At 34.1% G+C, this 12,727-nt stretch overlaps 1 protein-coding gene across 4 annotated transcripts in view; it reads left to right on the top strand.

The window, feature by feature from the left end:
• The window catches only part of SNX14 (sorting nexin 14), an 88,788-nt gene extending 79,768 nt beyond the window's left edge, over window positions 1-9,020 (top strand). For all 4 annotated transcript variants that reach the window (XM_045842796.1, XM_045842794.1, XM_045842795.1 and 1 more), the window contains 8 exons: window positions 1,438-1,478; window positions 1,626-1,745; window positions 3,799-3,922; window positions 4,192-4,356; window positions 4,520-4,615; window positions 6,760-6,851; window positions 7,746-7,802; window positions 8,803-9,020. In XM_045842796.1, coding sequence (XP_045698752.1) covers window positions 1,438-1,478; window positions 1,626-1,745; window positions 3,799-3,922; window positions 4,192-4,356; window positions 4,520-4,615; window positions 6,760-6,851; window positions 7,746-7,802; window positions 8,803-8,841 — 734 coding nt within the window. In that variant the 3' untranslated portion in view covers window positions 8,842-9,020. The remainder of the gene's footprint in view (window positions 1-1,437; window positions 1,479-1,625; window positions 1,746-3,798; window positions 3,923-4,191; window positions 4,357-4,519; window positions 4,616-6,759; window positions 6,852-7,745; window positions 7,803-8,802) is intronic.
• The last annotated feature ends 3,707 nt before the right edge of the window (window positions 9,021-12,727 follow it).

Raw genomic sequence — 12,727 nt, 5'->3', positions numbered from 1 at the left:
GGTCCAACTTCTTTGGGACTCTCTGGGTTTCCTGGACTTTCTAGACGTCTATTTAGAAGTCTATTTCCTTCACCACATTGGGGAAGTTTTCCTTCATTATTTGTTCAAATAAGTTTTCAATTTCCTACTGCTGTTCTCCTTCTGGCACCCCTATAATTCAGATATTGGAATGTTTCAGGTTGTCCCAGAGAATCCTTAGCCTCTCTTTATTTTTTTAGATTCTTGTTTCTTCGTTCTGACCCAGTTGGATGTTTATTTTGTCCTTTTGTTCCAAATCATTGCTTTGAATCTTGGTTTCCTTCTCGTCACTGTTGGTTCCCTGAATATTTTGCTTTATTTCATTTTGGGTATCTTTCATTTTTTGACCAAGCTCAGTCAGTTCTGTGAGCATTTTGATTACCAGGGCTTTAAATTCCCCATCAGATAGGTTGGCTATCTCCTCATCGCTTAGTTCTGAGGTTTTGCTGTGTTCTTTTATTTGGGCCATATTTCTTTGTCTTGGCACATCTGATAAGTTGTAAGGGGAGGGGCCTTAGGTATTCACCCAGGTAGGCCAACCCTCTTTGCTGCACTGCCTGTGGGGTAGGGGCCAGAGAGGGAACAGTGCAGCTCGCCTGCTCATCTCTAGCACACTTGCCAACAGCCTCTAGTGTCAGACTGTAAGTATCTCCCACTGCCACAACCCCAGCCGTAGCCCACAGTCAGCTCTGAGTCTCAGTTTTCCTCTTAAGTCAGTCCCTCCTTCGCAGCTCTGCCCAGCTTGGCAGTCAGCCCCACCCCTCAGCTACCTCACCACGGTTTTTCTGAGTCAGCATGCACAGTCTACCTTACCAGTGTGGTGGTTCTGGTTGATTTTTTCTATAATTCCTTGGTTGTTGGAGTTCCATGCAGTTTGATTTTCTGGTGTTTTTGGTTATTTATTGGTTTTAGATGGGGTTGTTATCCTCCTTTTGGTTGTGTGAGGAAGTGAAGTGTTTTGACCCATGCCTTCATCTTGGCTGGGACTCTCTAAATGTAGCAATTTTAAAACTTTTTTTGTATATTTTTAGATATCTTTATATATTCATCATTATTTAAAATCTTCTGAAAACATTTTTTATAGAAAATTTCAAATATACACAAAATTAAAGAAATTTATATAATGAATACCTTACTCTATTTCAGCAGTTATCAACACTTGGCTTGTTCTATCCCTTCCCCCACCTCCCACCCAACTGGATTATTTTAAAGTAAATCCCAAATGTTGTATTTATAAATAGTTAAATATATCATGGTTATTGTAAATTTCTGTTGTGTGAAGTGGGTAATTGTAAATATTTCTTATGATTTAACTTTTTACTTGGCTGTTTTAGTATTTAAAATTAGTGAAGTATTCATATAAGCAATTATGATGTATATTATGCCTTCATAAAATTAATAATATACTTCTAATTGCAGGGAAAATTATAAAGTCTGTTCCTGGAAAACTAATGAAAGAGGTAAATAACTAATTTATGTATATTCTATTATATAACATGATAGTTAAAAGCATATTTAAATACTAGTAAATTTTAATGGGTAATATGATACTGAAAATCATAATCTTAATTTTCTATTTTCATACTATGATCTCTGTATTACCACAGAAGGGTCAGCATTTGGAACCTTTCATCATGAATTTCATTAATTCTTGTGAATCTCCAAAGCCTAAACCAAGTAAACCAGAGCTGACCATTCTTAGCCCAACTTCCGAGAACAACAAGAAGGTACTGAACTCACCTTAAAGAGACATTAAGTTTGAAATTGTCTTACTTGAAATAACTTTTCCTTTATAGGGAGAATCCTGTGTTGATGAAATGGATGGCACTTTTAATTTTCTTTATATAGAAATCATTTTTACAGTATAAGGAGGGTATTGCAAATAATTGCTTGGTTCTTTGCTTTAACAGTTTAATTTTTAAAAAATTTTATTTTAATCGTTGTTTAAGTACAATTTTCTGTCCTTTACTCCCATCCCTCCCCACTTCCCTCCCATTTTCACCCCCCCCCAGTTTTTGATTGTGTGTCCTTTATACTTGTTCCTGCAAACTCTTCCCCTTTTTCCCTGAAATTCCCTCCCCTCTCCCCTCTAGTCACTGTCAGCCTGTTAAATGTTTCTTTAGATAATATATTTGCAAAGTTATATTTCTGTATTTGAGGTATTTTTTAAAAGTGGTTTTCTGAGGTTATAAGTCACCAAATTCTAATAATCAAGGAATTACTTGCTATAATGTATTTGTGTTTATTTGATGGTATTACTAATTGTAGTGGTTTATAAAGTATTTTATCTCTTCATTAAACAAGTATTTTATTGTGTGCCTACTACTGAGTGTTAGGCACTGGGAATATATATCCTAGGTCTAAGTTTAATGCCATAGTAGTGCCCAGCCTGAGGAGCTATGTGGGCTCAAAAGACAGTCCTCCTCTCCCCCAAAACACCTTCATTTTTGTTATTACTTTAACTTGATTGTTGGTAAACAGAAATACAGTTGATTTTTGTGTATTTTTTTTAGTTCAATAATTTTGCTAGACTTACATTAATTTTAGTAATATATTTATTAATATTTTTAGATTTACAAACTTACCTGGCAGATGATGGCAGGCTTTGTTTCATTATGGCTAGGACCTGCTATACAAAGGGAATGATTTCAGTGTTTCACCATTAAATAGTACAGTGTAGCTTTTTTCATAGATACACTTTACGAGATTAAGGAAGTTTACATCTGTGTTTACAGGTGAACAGACTTCTTATTTTATCCTAGTTGGACATTGGTATTTATGTGATATTAGCCTTTTTCTAATTTGCTAGTAGAGTTATTGGAATTATTAGTTTTTAAAATAATTGGTAGAACTTGTTGGTAAAGCCATCTAGGCCTTGAATTTTGTTTGTAGAAGATAATTTTAAACCAAATTTAATTTCTTTAGTGATTATAATATTCTCTGGGTTTATTATTTTATGAATCACTTTTTAATACGTTATATTTTTCAGCAAATTTTCCATTTTATCTAATTTCAAAATCTTTGGGCCTAAAGTTGTCAGTAATATTCTCTTTTTTAATTTCTCTGACATCAGTAGTTATGTTCCCTTTTGTTTGTGTCTTTTTCTTTTCTTTTTTGATCAGTCTTGCCAAAGGTTTTGCCCATTTGTTTTTGCCTTTGTTGATCTTTTACATCAAACTTTTTTTAGTTCCTTAATTTCTGCTGTTTGATTATTATTGAGAATAGATGCTTTTTGCAAAGTTTGGGGGTAAGTAGGAATGAGATTTAGTTGCATTTCATCATTCATAATTCTTCATATCTTGTTTTTCTTTTTTTTTTTTTTTTTCACATTAATCAAAGTCCTTTCTGGGCTTTCACTATCTATCATTGTCCAGATAAACTTTGCTTAAAGCTTAATGTTCACCTCTAAACAACCTGTAATTAAATAGTGATTTATGATTTTTAAATCATGTTAGTTTTAAAATTAGTTATCATCAATACCTTTATACATTTTTATATGTTCATTTGCTCCTTTTGGTGTAAAGAAATGAAGTTATAAATAATGAATTACCTGTTGTGTCTGAAATGAATGTAGATTTTTATGCACTGTTTTGGGAGGAACATTTTTTAAATTTAATTTTAGGTATAAGTGTTAAATTTTAGGCAGATCCTAACCTGATGTTCTGTTTTGACTAGAAAAAAATGTAAATGTCTTTGCTCTTTGTTACTTTAGTCTTAGTGATTATTATCAATAGGTGTAATAAACTACATATTTCTTTATTTTTTCAACTTTTACTTTAGCTTTTCAATGACCTGTTTAAGAATAATGCAAACCGTGCTGAGAATACAGAAAGAAAGCAAAATCAGAATTATTTTATGGAGATGATGACTGTAGAAGGAGTTTATGATTACCTGATGTACGTAGGTAAGATCAGTGTGGTTACTATTAAAATATGGTTTTCATTCATGTATCTTATTTCTTCTGTGATTTAAATTAGTGCTCTTGAGTATTGCCCCATTGTGACTTTTTTGAAAATTGTAAATACTTCTTTTATAAGAATTCAGTACAGTTGGTCTTGAACATAATAAAATTACTAGTGTTAACAAATAAAATATTGGCTATTTGTGTCTTTTATATTGGAAAATATTAAAACACTTATCTTAAGAACAAAGTATTTCCTGTGATGCTTTCAGGACGAGTGGTTTTCCAAGTTCCTGACTGGCTTCATCATCTCTTAATGGGAACTCGAATCCTCTTTAAAAACACTCTGGAAATGTATACTGACTACTATCTCCACTGTAAACTGGAACAGTTGTTTCAGGAGCACCGTTTGGTCTCACTTATAACACTTCTCAGAGGTTTGTATTTTCTCACGTGTGTGATGTTTTGTGTACTCTTAATGATTTTATTCAAATCTAAAAGCCTTGTTTTCGTTTGTTTTATTAGTATTTCCACTATGAGGAAATAAATATTTTGTGTGTAGTAGGTGAAATTCCAGAAAGTATTTTTTTTTCTTTTTAGATGCTGTGTTCTGTGAAAACACTGAACCTCGCTCTCTCCAAGATAAGCAACAACGAGCAAAACAGACTTTTGAAAAAATGATGAATTACATTCCAGGTGTAATATTTAAGAAGTAGTTTAATATAGGTTAACACCCCATTGGGTCACAATGGATAGGAATTATTGAAGCTAATTTTTACTGTGAGTTTTCATTTTAGAAATAGTTATAAAGACCAATAAAATTAGCTCATTAGTTAAATAAAAATTGGCTTTTATGATGATAGCACTGAGGACTTTCAGACAGGGCTATTTCTATTCATACAAATAGATCTTTTTAACAATAACTTATAAGCAGAGTAGTCCAAGCGACATGCTTGTGGGACAGTTGGAATCCTGCTGCCTCCCATCAGCACCTTCCATGTGCCAGATACTATGTAGAGTACAGGGGATTAAAAAAAAGTGTACTTGCATAGCTCAAGTCTAGCAGGAAAACATACATGCAGTCCAAACATGCCTGTGATAATAGAGTTATGTTCAAGTCACAAAGTATCTCAAAGGAGGACCCTTAAAAGAGGTAGGCTTGGGCCACTAAGTAAATGAATGGTAGTAACCTCTTACAGAGGTGGGAAATACAAGGAAAAAATGTCAGGGGGTCAAAGCAGAGGATATTTAGGTTAGGACATTTTGAGTGTGAAGTGCCTATACATTATTCAGGAGGAAATGTCTAGTAAGCATTTGCTGTCCCTGTTTGGAAATTGGAGGAATGGTGGTATGGGATAGAGATATGGAAGTCACATTCTAGAGGATAATGCCCAGGGGGAAATATAGAATAAGAATTGAAGAAGGCTGAGGACTGTATCTTAAAGAATTCTTATCATTGAAAAATTATTCCCAAAATATTTCTACTGCTCTATGTGTTGACAGTGAAGTTCCATCCCTGGTCTGAATGTAAAAGTAGACAAAAGCTGTTTTTGAGTAAGTCTTCTGTAGATAAATGATGGGACAATTTCTTACCTGTTTTATAACATGATGTAGCACTCATGGTTTTAACAGTCTTAGTTTTGATATTCAGGAACTGCATGGAAATCCAATGAGTGTAATAATTTGTTATTTTTCTGAGGCACAAATTTGAATTACATCTACTTTGAGACTCTTGTTTGGAAAGGAGTAATTTAGCTAGTGAGTAAGCTTAGCATGCCATTCTGTTGTCCTTCTCATTTATTAGTGACTCCTGAAGGATCTGAAAGGATCACTTATTTTTGTCCATTATGCTTCATGCATATTAACTGGGAAATTCTATGTAGTATTGGTGAATTAGAGGATTCAGAAAGATCCATATTGGGTTGCATAGCTTGAAAAATATCAAGGATCCACTGTACTTATTGTAAATTGAATTTGGCCTTTGCCTCCTAGGGTTAGATTTACCTCATAGAAGCAAACATGAAATGAGAATTTTCTGTGACCAGCATTAAGGGTTTTATGATGATTGGGGGAAGGGACAAAAATTTGAACAACTTCTTTTATTTATGAATGTTTGCTTTTCTTGTTTGGGGGAAAACATTCAGTAGAGATTTTCATAAGAATTAATTCTTTTTGGTAACAGGAATGATGCATTACACTTTTTGGACTCTAAATTAGTATTTAAACATTTCCTAAAGGGATTGTTTTGTAAGATGGTTAATAGTAATTATGCAAATTGTACAGAAACAAAGTGGTCGTATTCATTGGGGAAAGTCTGTTAAAAATTAAATTAAACTTTTTTTCCTGATATTAAGATATTTAAACATGAAAATGAATAGAGTAGAAAGAAGGAGCCATGCTCTTCCTGCTGTGCAGAAATAGCCACGTGCTCCGTTTGGTGTTAATCCTCAACAGACATTTTTCCATACATTCCTATACATGTGTGTACAAATACAGACACAATCTTAGGGTTGTATTTTGTTTTCCCTGAAGGGAATAATACAATATGTATTATTTTCCAACTATCTTTTATCCCTTAGTAGTATAGCACATTTCTTTACTGTGACAGCCTGTGTGCTTGCAGTTTTCTTTGTGCACGTGAGTCTCCAAAAAGAGGATGCCCAGTACTGCATTTCTCACCTTGACCATAGAACCCTTGCAGAAACCTGGTTTAGAAAATTTTTGATTAACAGTTTTTGCATAATACATGGGACACAGGGCAGAGATTTTCTTTTATGATTCAGTTAATGATGAATCACTTCATGATATAAAATTGTTTCACATGTGGCTTTCTTGTTTAGATCTGATTGTCAAGTGTATTGGTGAAGAAGCTAAGTATGAAAGCATCAGGCTTCTATTTGATGGCTTACAGCAGCCAGTTCTCAACAAGCAGGTAAATTCATTAAAGCAGGTTGACTAGAGTTGGCTAGGTTTTCTGAATGACACAGTAGGGTCTGTTGCATTTTTTAAAAGATTTTATTTATATTTTAGATAGAGGGGAAGGGAGGGAGAAAGGGAGAGAAACATGGATGTGCGAGAGAAACACTGATCAGTTGCCTCTTACATGCCTTCAACGGGGACCTGGCCCACAACCCAGGCATATGTCCTGCCTGGGAATCAAACCAGCAACCTTTCAGTTCCCAGACCAGCACTCAGCCCACTGAGACACCCCAGCCAGGGAGGGTCTGATATATTATTAACTGTGAAGTGACACTATATTAAATCAAGGCAGTGTAATTCAAACATTCAAATGGTAAAAAGTGTTTTATTTGTGTCACTCTTTCTAGGCGAATATCTTTTTTTGTTTATAACACGGATTGTTTTGGTTTGAAATAAACATATTCATTGTAGAAAATTTGGAATATACAGAAAATTCATGAAATAAAATAAAGATTTAAAAATTGAGAATTTCATCATTCAGATAACATGAATAACCAGTTAACATTTTTATATTTAGAATCTATACATATCTATTGAGATCTCAATGCAGTTACAATTTTGTGTCCTGCTTGTTTCTTTAAAATTTTTGTTACATATAAAATATCTAACGTAAAATGAAATACAAGGCATAATAATAAAATGTCCACATGTGACCACACGGGTATTAACACTCATCTTAAGAACAGAGCATTATAGATACTAGTGAAACTATTTTTGTGCTGGTTTGATGTTGTAAATTCTATTTCCTGCTTTCCCATTTAGAGGTAACCATAGTCCTGAATTATGTGTTTATCATTTTTATGGTTTTCTTTGTCTAATGCCTTAAAAAACTTTTTTTGTGCTTTAGCTGACTTATGTTTTATTGGACATTGTAATACAAGAACTGTTTCCAGAGCTCAGTAAGGTAACTGAAAAGCAGAGATTTTATTCTTTATGTTTTTAATCATATGCTAACATTGATTTTAATAGGGTCATAAAAATTAAGGAAATCCTTGTGACTATAATCCTTTTAAAAATGAACAACCTTAACAAACGGCTCTTGATATTTTCTCTATTCAACATGCTCAAACGTAGAATGGATTTTGGTATCAGGAACTGAATAGCCTCTGCCTTGACGTCATCCCTTCCTAATTAAAAGCAGAAAGGGACATTATACCCTGTAGAGTCTTCCCAGAGGAAGGTGTGAGGATAAGTCCTAGCATTAGAATAGACCAAGTTCTTCAGGCTGTCATCTGTAACACTGAATGCTGGAGTATTTTTCTAAGCCAGACTTTAGCATTTTTGAAGCCGCTGAACTTATATTAACCTAAGAGCACAAAATGAATTTTAAAAGCGGATAGTAATAATATTGTATTGACTTCTGAGGATTTTCAAGTTGGAGCAACAGTTTAAGTCATTATTTTTACTGTTTCTATTTTTTGACTAATCGCTTTGGTCAGATGAATTAACTGCTCTTCAAGGTTGTGGTATAGCAATGAAATGCCAGTTTCACGGAGTAGAAGAATTCAGATTTGGACTGTTTACCTATTATTTTGTTATATTAATGTTATATGTATATTAAAACAGTGTGGCAGTTATGGACATTTTATGTTCAATTTACAGTGAGAATCAGTACAGGTAACTTTTAGTTCTCTGAGACTTTGTAAGATCTGTCGCTATACCTTACCATTTTTCTCATCTCTAAAACAGATATTACCTGAGGCATATGCCAGCTAATTTATTTTGGTTTAATTTATATATATATAAATTTATATGATTATATATAAATTTATATGACTATATATAATTTATATATCTATGTCTTAGGTAGAATTTTAATATACTGTATCTATGGAACTGTTAGACAGTTCACAAATGAACCCTATTTTATTGTCTTCTATTAAATAGATTTATTTTTACTTCAGGTACAAAAGGAAGTTACCTCTGTGACGTCCTGGATGTAAACATTTGGATTTGGGATTGAATAACCAGTTGAAATTTCTGCTGTGCTAGCATAGTAGATATGTACTGTTTTCTCCTTTTACTTTTATATATTCTTTGTATATATCATGTAGTTTTGTGTCTGAAATTTTGATTTTTTTGTTTTAATAAAGACTAACACAAAGTTAATTATGATTAGAAATGATTGTGTTTCATAGCCTTTCATTTTATACCTGTTTTTATCTAAGTTTTATTAGAACATACATCACTTGTTATTGATGCATACATCATTTTGTAAGAGAAACAATTCATAATCCTCTTAAGCTAAACATATAAGGTAACAACCTTTGTACTGTATCATTTTGAAAATAATTATGTGTAGTGTGGAGAAATAGGAGTAAAATCTTAATTTGTTTTCTTAGAGTTAATACACTTTAAGAAATTACTCTTTTTCTTCATTTTCTATGTAATTAACTGTGTGTCTGTAAAGAAGACATTCTTTATGAGTTTTTCAGAACAAACAAGGGACTTCTTGCTTGTGTTGGGTGATTGACAGGTTATATCCCTTTCTGGTGTGAGAACTGAGTGCTTACAGGTATTTGTGATCGTGTGGTTGCAACTACATTCACTGAATGTATGTAACTACACTCCAAAAAGCTTATAGATATAAGCAATTTAGTCATGCTGATTTTTGGTTTATGTTGTCAGTTGTCTCTCCAAAAGAAACGTGGAATTCACTGTATTCCTTGAGGAAAGTTAATTTAAATGATTATTTTAAAAGATTCAATGTTTAGAATTCTACTTACAATTCCTCCCCATTCTATGCTTTTCTCCTTAAAACAAATTTGTCTCTCATGATTGAGCATTTTGTGTTTTGTTATTAAGTTGTAGTGCCCATTCCAAATATATTCATTGAGTTTCAGCTATGTATTAGGCTCTAAGCTGGGCTATGTGGGAACTCTAAAAGGTAATTTGGAAAAATAACCCATTTAATCATATTACTCACTTACTTTTGAAATAAGGTTTGAAAAAAAGATCACTAGGTATTTGTTTTTTTAAGATTTATTTATTTTTAGAGAGAGGAAGAGAGGGAAAAAAGAGACAGGGAGAAACATCAATGTGTGAGAGATACACTGATCTGTTGCTTCTCACATGCCCCCAACAGGGGACTTGGCCTGCAGCCCAGGCATGTGCTCTGACTGGGAATTGAATTGGCGACCTTTCAGTTCACAGGCTGGCACTCAATCCACTAAGCCACACCAGTCAGGGCATGGTGTTGTAAAAGGTTTTTTGAAAAGGTTTTGTCTGCAGTTCTGTTATGTTTCTAATTGCTTAAAGGTTGTAGAATATGTGTTTCCGAGAAGCAGTGCTTTAAGCCTTAAACATTTGGTAATTTCTCAGGTATAGGTAACAAATTAATCAGGCTGACTTTTCACATTTAAATGTATAGCATTTTGAACACTACTATTTAAAATGTTACTGTGAACTAGAAAAATAAAATATTTTACAGCCCTTTTTATGACATTCTCACCTACTTGCCTATAAATTGTGATATTATTTATGTAGATGAGAAAAACATTGTGAGTGTGTAAGTCTGCTTGGGCTGCCATTACAAAATACCATAGACTGTGGGTGGCTTAAATACTAGTAATTTATTTTTACAGTTCTGGAGAGTGGGAAATCCAAGATCAGAGTGCCAGCCCTGTAGATATGGTTACATGACTTCTGTGTGCCAGCATATGAAAAAAGAAAGAAAAAAATCTTTCTTTTCCTTCTTCTTCCTCATCCTCCTCTTCTTTTTCTTCTTTCTCTTCCTCCTCTTCTCCTTTCTTTCTCCTTTCTTCTTTCCCTTCATCCTCTTCCTCCTCTTCTCCTCCTCCTCTTCTCCTTTTCCTCTTCCTCTCTTTCTCCCCTTTTCCACCTCTTCCTCCCTTTCTTCCTTCTCTTCTTCTTCTACTTTTTCCCTCCTCCTTCTCCCCCTCATCCTCCTGCTGCTGCTGCTTCTTCCCCTCCTCCCTCTCCTCCTCCTCATTATTATTATTATTTTCTTCCTCCTCCCCCTTTCTCCTCCTCTTCTTCCTTCTTCTTCCTCTTCACCCCTCCTCCCCTGCCCTTCTCCTTTTCATCATTATTTTCCTCCTCCTCCTCCCCCTTCTTCCTGTTCTTTCTCCTCCTCTTCTCCTTTTATTTCTTCTTCTCCTCCCATTCCTCCTTTTTCCTCCTCCTCCTCCTCCCCATCCTCCTCCAGCTTTTTGTCTTTTTCCTCTCCCCCTCATCATCATCATCATCCTTCTCCTCTCCCTCCTTTTTCTTCTCCTTCTTCCCCCTTCTTCCCCTTCTTCCTCCTCCCCTTCTTCCTTCTCTCCTTCTTCCTCCCCTTCCTGTTTTTTTCTTCCCTTCCTCTCCTCTTCCTCTCCCCTTTTTCTTCTTCCTACTCCCCTTCCTACACCTTCTTCCACTAGTTCTACTGGATTATGACCCCACCCTTAGGACCTCATTTAACTTTAATCACTTCCTAATGGCCCCATCTTCAGATACAGTCATGTCGGGGTTTAGGGTTTTAACATAGGAATTTTAGGAAGACACAGTTTAATCCATAGCAGTTGGTGAGCACTATTTAAAGAAAATGTGATATATAAAAATCCATACATAAAATTGATAATTCACACTATAAAAGCGAAAGAACTAGATGCACTATCTATTGTCTAGGCATTACGTGGTCACGTTATATCATCCATCACAGTAACTGTGAGATGGTGGTATTCCTATTTTATAGGAGAGGATATTAAAGCCAGAGAGGGTGGTGAAGTTAAAACTGAACCTTAGATCTGTCTCTCTAGTCTTCACGTTCTTGTCAGTGTTTCCTCATGAAAGGAGATTTTATTTCCAAAAATAGTCACTTCCTGGATCCCTTTAAAAAGTATGTTCCTTTAGTATATTTCAAAAATTTTACTTTGCACCTTTCTATTCATCTTTCTCTATATAAACAGTGTTCTGTACTGCATGAGCTTTCACATTTTGAAATGTGTTTATAGAAACAACTATCAATGTTTCTAGTTGGGGAGATAAAATGAAATTAAATATATGGAAAACACTTTGAAATTTATGGAGGACATAAGCTTGTGTTATAAATATAATCATTTAGTTATAAGAAGATTCTGAGAAATGGTTGAAAGCAATCACTTAAATTATCATTTATTGACTTACTAAAAACCATTAGATTTTACAAAAGAATATAAACAGAAGTCTGTTTTGCCACTCTTCTTAGCAGACTGTATAATGCTATATGCAAGTTGTAATTTCAGATATAGTCAACATTAGAATAAAGATGACTAAATGAATGAGCAAATGAAGTAGTCTTGCTAGTTAGTCCACTATACTGTGTTCTTTTCTGTGTATCCAGGAATATCCTTAACTGTGCTAGATACACAGAGGAGAAATCTTTAACCTTAGACCTACAGGTCCCTAGAAGATCGTTAAGTCCAATGAAAAATATTTTTTATTTCGCTATGTTTATGTTAATTTGATATTTATAACTTTTTCTATAAAATTATATTAAAGTATTGTTTCACTTCAGGTAATGGATGTGTCTGTATTCCAACAAAACTTAATTTACATAAAGCAGTGGTAGTCAGGGTTTGGTCCTCAGGCTGTGTGGTTTGCTAATTCCTGATGTAGATCAAAAGGGGGGAGGGAAAAAGTATACTGTTAGAGAAACTGTAATCACCTTCATATTAGGGAGTAGGGGAAGGAGGCCACACAATTTAATTTTTGGAGAAAGGCAGCCATCCTTCTTGGGGAAGAGTTGATTGATCTTTTGATTTTAGAAGCATTAGAGTAAAGGAGAGTCAAACTGCTCTGCACAATGAAAAGGGTAGGTTTTTTAGGTAAAGAAATTGTTTAATTTCT

This window comes from Phyllostomus hastatus, unplaced genomic scaffold (assembly GCF_019186645.2).
Source record: "Phyllostomus hastatus isolate PE091 unplaced genomic scaffold, TTU_PhHast_1.1 phas_contig_40, whole genome shotgun sequence".
Taxonomy (NCBI): Eukaryota; Metazoa; Chordata; class Mammalia; order Chiroptera; family Phyllostomidae; genus Phyllostomus; species Phyllostomus hastatus.
This window is presented reverse-complemented; position numbering and strand designations above follow the sequence as displayed.